Below are 7,176 nucleotides of genomic sequence, written 5' to 3'. Positions count from 1 at the left end.
ACTTTTTTCAAATGTCATACGTGAATTTTGCATTTGCTTTGTTCAAAAAGGCTCATACGATCTCATCACTGGCTCTTTTGTTAACTCACCCCCCCCCCCCAGACAGCAGCACCTAATCCTACAAATTGCCTCAAGTAATGTCACTTATGTCAGTGTCATTTGGGGCTGAAGACTACACGTCTGACTACACCTCTGCAGCTCACTCCTCAAGACTTTGTTAGCCGCTGCGACTGTAACACAGTCTACAACCAAATGTTGTTGAATTCAACTGAAGAAGAAGATATATCTCTGTCTGTCTATTCTTAAGCCAACAAAGCAACAGGAGTGCAAATCAAAACCAGTGGAGTCATTTTAATTGTTCAGTCAATCTCTCCGTTTTCTAATCCCTGACACCCACCTTGAGTTAAAGAAAAACTTCACTTCCCCCCCGAAATGACCATTATGCTGAATTTGTCAAGACATTGCTGTTCATCTTGCATACCTCCGGTGCCCAGTCATATGTGCAGAACTTCCCAAACTGACAGACTTTTTCCAGCAAGGGACTGAATGGAAAAGATAAGTTAATCTTCAAATCTTCAAACAAAAATAGTAACTTTACGTCTCTGAACACAGGAGTTGCTGGTCTACTGCTGCTTGATCAGTTCGTTTGTTGCGTGACTTTTGGGATTTAAAGGGTTAGTTCGGATTCAACAAAGTCACACAATAACACGACAAACTTACTGATCGAGGCAGCGGTAGACCAGCAGCTCCTGAGTTCAGCAAGGTAGAATTAATGTTTTTGTCAAAGGAGTTTGGCTTTGAAGACAGCATAGACAAGTTTCACTTTAGGTTCTGTTCCCTGTCGGAGACACCTATGACTTCAATTCATTCAGAATTTTTCTCCCCCTTTTTGGATTCTTCGTTCACCAGAGGCATGCACGAAAAAAAAAGTCTTTCAATGTTCAACACACTGAAAAACAAATGGTCTTTTGGGGGTTTAAGTATTTCTGTAATGTGTCATTCCTCACTCACAGATTGTGCGACATATTTCTGTCTGTCGTGGTTACATTTCACACGGGCTTTCTGCCAAAAACCTCACACACAAAACTGCTTTTCCAGAAGCCCGACTGAGCCCAGTAAACACTACAGTACATCTGATTCTCAATAAGAGCTCCACATCACAACTCAAATCATTTCCACCAACATGTAGCACATCGCTGTCAAATCCCCCAAAATGCACAAACGAACTGGAAACTGTTCCACACTGACCCACTGCTCTCCCTCAGACGACTCCATTTGGCAGCTCAGAACAAACTCAAAAACCACAGCACTGGTGCTGCAAAGGGAGTGGCACCTCCCTGTTTGCAGGCCACGACCCAGCTCCACACTCCAGCCCTGTGCTTTGTCCCGACAGGCCTCCGCTGTGTCGGCAAACTATCCTTCAGCCCAGCTGACATCAGCATTTCGTCTCTGGTTCCCCAGAGTTTCAACTTCTGTTATTGACTTACTCAAATATCTTTAATATCTTTTCCCGTACTTAAATCCGCCTCTTATCTCTATTTCCAGTTGATCCTGTATGTAAATTCCAGTCATTACTTGCTTGAGATATCAGGAAAATATATGTTAGTTTTTCTTTATTTTGATTCAATTTGGCTCAAAACATCTGTTAAGCTACAAAAACTGTTTTACTTATAGTTATATTTTATAGCTGACAAGAGTTGTTTGCTTAAATGATTTTTTTTTGTATTTAAATCCACTGAAATATGGGTCAGTACACTATTTTAAGTACTGACTATTTTAAAAAAACTGATGAGAAGAAATTGGTGGTGGGTTTTTGTTTTATGCTTTGGAAAATGAGAATGAGGCTCAGTGTATCTTAACATGCCACGTCCCTCCTGATGCATCGCACACCTAAAATGTTGTGTAAATATGAAGCATCTGTTTGCAGGGACGTGGCCTCAGATTTCGGCTCTGCAGCTCTACCTTGGTTGAAGATCTGGGTAGAAAACTCCCATGAACCACGCCTTCAATTACAACGTTTGAAAATGCATCTGAAAAGAAAGAAGGAAATAAAGTTTTTTAAATTAAAAGGTGAGATGAGTCGAATGATGCCATAAATCATTCATCTTTGGTGATTAAGCAGAGTGATAATAAGATATTGAGCCTGAACTCACCGTGAGCAGACGGCAGCAGGTATGGGTCTCTCAGAAACAACAAGACTGGCTGATGTGAAAGTTTGCTAAAAAAAGAGTCCAAAAAGGAGAAGTCAGAGGGTTTGTGGGCGGCTACCTGCTGCACATGAATTAACAGGATGAAGAAACGCAGGCGGTGTCACTGACATGTCGAGGAAAGTTCAAGGGCAGAGCAAATAGTGACTAATAGAGTTGTAACCGCTACAAAACTGGTGCAATATTTCTTTGAGGTCAAAGGATCTGATCTTGCATTAAGCACGTTTCAAAATAAAACATTTGTGACCCTTCTAGTAAGGCATTACTAAACTTGACGTAAGCACAGGCTCCAACCCACTCTGCCCTCATGAAAGATCTCAGGCAAAATCTGCATTTTAGGTTAATTGAGAGGAAGTGACGACAAACTCTACCAAACCTGGTAGCCCTCTATTGTCCACTTTGATAAGTTGTAGCCTGTTTCATGATGAAAGCCCCCTCTCCTCCTCTCCTAAACATGGCATATTTGTTTTTTTTATATGTAACACATGAGAAATGTATTGATTTATACACAGAGAGAGAGAGCATTTGTTTGTGTTAATATCCTGAGACATGGAAAAAAAAGTAACATTTTTGAAGAGGGCCCTGCTATTGAAGTTTTCAGGAACCCAGTCATTTGTGTAGGTGGACCTGCTGACACGTAAAAGCTTTAAAATTCACAGGTAGGGTATTTACTGACATATTTTGTCTTCTTAATACCTGAAAAAAAATCACCTCTCTCTATTGTTCAACTGTTCCGTTCCCAATAAAAAACGTTGCCAAAAAAAGGGGACACAACCTGCATTTAACACAATAGTTGGTTGTTTTTTTTAAATTAACCGAAACAATATGACTCACCTTGATTCCTCTGATTCAGTGTCAAATGACCTTAAAGAAGAAAAACAAAAGTTAAGCCACATAGCCTTCCAGCAGCCTGGCAACAAACTCTCACACACATTTTTTAGTTTTTAAATGCCACAAAACTGGTCTTTTTTATCTTATTGAGTCTCAACTCACCCACAGCTTTCTGTTTTTGGCACTGACGGAAAATGGCGGATATTCAGGAAATCCAGGAATATCTTTGGGAGAACTCCATTTTCCATAATTATGGTCTGGCAAAACACACAAAACAAAAGCAAATTGCAACGTGCACACGAAGCAGCGGTGCACAATTCAAGTGACCTACATGAACTTTCTGGTGTCGTTTTGGACCCGTTTAATCTCACTACATCAGTACTGCACGTCTATGTGTTTATCTTGGGTTAGACACGATCTGGACCTCATGAAAGTGACTTGATGTGATGAAAGAAATGTTGTGTTGGAGTGAAGGTGGGTCAGCGGACCTGCAGGTAGAGCTCCAGGCCTTGCCTTCTCTGCTCCAGGACTTTGGGAACCCAGTTTCTTACGTGTTTCGAAGGAATCTCGGGTGGCTTTATGCTCTTCTTTAGCTGAAGGGATTACAAAAATAAAATTTAAAAAAACATGTAGCAGATAAACAAGAGATTGGTAGCAGCTCTGTGCCAGCACAATACCAGGACCCTCAAACTAAAGCAGAGAATTGGAATTCAGCCAACTTTAATTTAAGTATTTACACCTGTTCGTTTTTTAATACTGTGACATTTCAAAATGTTTTCAGTGGAAAAAGATCTGTTGAGTAACAATCAATCAAAATGTGGACTACTGAGCAGTAAAGGAAGATGAACACATCTGTAAAGCTCGAGCCTCAAACAAACCGTTATGGTGAACGTGGTTAACCAGAGAGCACATTTATCATTTGCTGCCATCATCAGCGCGTCTACAGTACACACTGAATGAAAGAATGCACAAGTAAATATAGCTAATGTTACGCTTTAATTTAGTGAATCTTTCTTTCTAAACACACACACATATATAAATATACAATTTAGATTTATTTATTTACTTAATTTTCATTTTTGTGAAGCCCACTGTATTTCACCTTTTTTACGAAATGGGCCACATAAGGGCTATGAATTGATATTATATCAATATCATGATCTGAGAATAGTTATAATCTTTTATTTAGGTTAATGTAATACCATAAGTGTTGTTTTTTCCTGGTTTTAATGGATGCTTTATAGTAAAGTGATGTAATTTTCTGAACTTTCCAGACTTCTGTTTATTTGCCTTTACCCACTTAGTAATTATAACCACATTACTGATGATTATCATCAAAAATGTCATTGTTTAAATATTTTGTGAAGTGCCAACAGTCAACCCTACCATATCGATAGAGGTATTTTGTCAAAAACATTGCGATTTTTGATTTTCTCCACATCCACCAGCCCCAGGCTACAGAAATAAAGTTGGATCTATTTCATTTCTTATATTTTCATTACACAATTAATTGTTAACTCTCTAAAATATCAGATATCGAAGATGGAAACCCACCGAGCCTGAAGTGTTATCTGACAGAGCAACAGAAACATACATACACAAAAAATAATAAGAACAGGATTTAATTAATGATGATATGGGAAAAGCTCCCCATGAAGAAACTGCTACCTACAAATGTCTGGTATTTTCATTTGATAAATTATTAAAAATGATAACAGAGTATTAAAACGATGGTCACTGTTTTTTTAGGGCAATTGATTAACTGACTAATCCTTTTTTTCAGCATTTTATGCAACACAGCAGACGGTAAAATTCTATTTCAACTCAAATTTCTGACAGAAAAAAAAAAAACCAAACATGGTGGTTTTTATGTAGAAATCACAGGATTTCACTAATTAAAGGTTAAGGGCCTGAAGACTAAATTTGGACTAGGAAGGACTTTGTTAATAGTGATTGAGGGCGGCACTGAAACTCACCATTTTATGCAAAGCGTGGAATTCACTGTAGCGTTTCTCAACAGTGTGTTGTCGGCCATTCATCAACACATCAATTCTGAAAACCTGGAGGAGAGAAGGAAAGAGGTTCAGCTCTACTCTGTGGTGGTTGAGTGTCAGTTGAGGGAATCATGATTTATCACCAGAGCCCATCAGCCAAAAATGGCCCCTCCCAGAGCATGGCGTGTGACAGACTGACCGGCTGACGGCAGAGCTGTCAGTTACAGTCTGTGTCAGCGAGTTACCAAGAGGAAACATCTGTAACAATGTGATCTGACAGGATTACTGTTAATGTCCCGAAACAGACTTCTGCTTCTGTCACTCAGCTGGATTCTTCTGTAAAACGCGTGCAGGCGTGATGCAAATGAAGAAATCCACTCTAAAATGACGGCAGTGTTGTTACTGCAATTCTGTACTGCCAACATGAACGCATGCTGAATCTCCAAAGACTGAGAGCCAATAAGGAAGAATTATGAACAAATCCAAGAACGACTGAATGACTTTTAAATGAGACAACCAGAAAATACTGTCTTCACTGTGGGAAAAAAAAACTACTAAAACAGTTCATTTAGCATTTGCCTCTTGCAATAGGTTCAGTGGTTTATCATTTCAATATATATATATATATATATATATATATATACATATATATATATATTCATGTATTACACCCACATGTGAAAACTATGGGCATCAAAATGATGCTGGCTGTTTTTATATTTTTATTTTATTTTATTTTATTTTATTTTATTGTATTGTATTTAGTTTAGTTTAGTTTAATCAGGAAACAACAGGAAATGACCGTCTCCAAACTGCTCTCACTATAAGCACACTCATGTCTAAGGCACCAATCCCTTAACTGGAGGTCTGAATACCTCAGTGACAAATCTGAGGGGTCACAAGATGGTAAAAAGGATGCTGGAGATGTTCGCTGTTTGTTGATTTCTTCTCATACTTGACAGTTTCACCTCTTTGGGATGTTTAAAGTCAGATTGGTATCAGAGCCGATACTGGCCTAATGGTTTCCAAAAAAAGATGCAAAAAAGACACAGTATATATGTGTATAGTGTATATATGGTTCTAATCAATTTTATGCACATTTACTTACTTTTTTAAATTCATTATCTTTTTTATTATCTTTGAATCACTTCTTTGTGCTTTTATTTATGTGAAGCACACTAAATTGCCTCTGTGTAAAAAATTTGCTTTAGAAATAAACTTGCTAATATATTATAAACAGATCTTTGTCATTTATGACAGAACTTTTGCATTGAAATACATGGAAGTTTTGGGGGGCTAACCAAAAGGCTATTGAATGTGTTATGGGAAATGTAGGCTCAAATGTTTTTGGAGGTTGATTTAAACTAAAAGTGAGAACATCTTTGCATCTGTTGCTTTGATTGTACCTATCTTTTTCATGTTATTACATCAAAACATGCCAGGTGAACCCCTTTAAGGTTAAATTAATGGATGTAAAGAGTTTTAAAGGGTTCATTAGCTCTTAATACTTTTAGGTTTTGATGTCATGCAGCTTTATTTAGATCAGTCTGTATATTTGTACATGCTGGGTGGCCAGAGGCTGTAATTACACACAGATTCATAAGTCAAACAAACGACACGTTACATTAAAAGTTAGAGTAACGCTTTCTCTGTATTGTCGAAATTAAAGTTTTTGCTCTTTAGATTGTTCGATTAGTTGATTTGCTCACTAAAAGTGTATAAAAACAAGGTGAAGTCATCTGAACCGAACAGCCAACAAACACTACATCAACATTAACGCTGTTTTATGTCAAATAACAGTACGATACTTTCTTATTTAAAGCGTACAGAAATAACGTGAGTGAAAATGAGAAAGTGGTGACAGCAGCAGAACAGACGACACACACACACACACACACACACACACACAGAGGTTATTATTACTGAGCAGCTTACCGTGTATCCTTTCTCGATCGAGTTGTTTTCTGAACGAAACGACGGGATCGACACTCTGACCGGATGCATTTTCACTTGAAAAACCTACAGTTTTGTCGATAATATTTGATCCTGTGTCACACACACTTACAAACACAAACACACTGCTGGCGGTGACTCCAGTCACTCAAAAAGCCCGAGAAAAATCACTGGATTTATATAACATGCAC

General features: G+C 38.1%; 1 protein-coding gene across 1 annotated transcript; it reads right to left on the bottom strand.

The window, feature by feature from the left end:
- Positions 1-1,809: 1,809 nt before the first annotated feature.
- snx24 (sorting nexin 24) lies at positions 1,810-7,118 on the bottom strand. Its single transcript, XM_042509819.1, is given in 8 exon segments — positions 1,810-1,991; positions 1,993-2,030; positions 2,154-2,218; positions 3,042-3,071; positions 3,201-3,295; positions 3,527-3,631; positions 5,015-5,098; positions 6,968-7,118. Coding segments are annotated over 8 exon segments (519 nt in total). The 5' UTR covers positions 7,037-7,118; the 3' UTR covers positions 1,810-1,958.
- Positions 7,119-7,176: the final 58 nt, after the last annotated feature.

The sequence above is a fragment of the Plectropomus leopardus genome, chromosome 20, assembly GCF_008729295.1.
Source record: "Plectropomus leopardus isolate mb chromosome 20, YSFRI_Pleo_2.0, whole genome shotgun sequence".
Lineage (NCBI taxonomy): Eukaryota > Metazoa > Chordata > Actinopteri > Perciformes > Serranidae > Plectropomus > Plectropomus leopardus.
The sequence above is the reverse complement of the archived record's forward strand: the minus strand, read 5'-3'. Positions and strand labels throughout refer to the sequence as shown.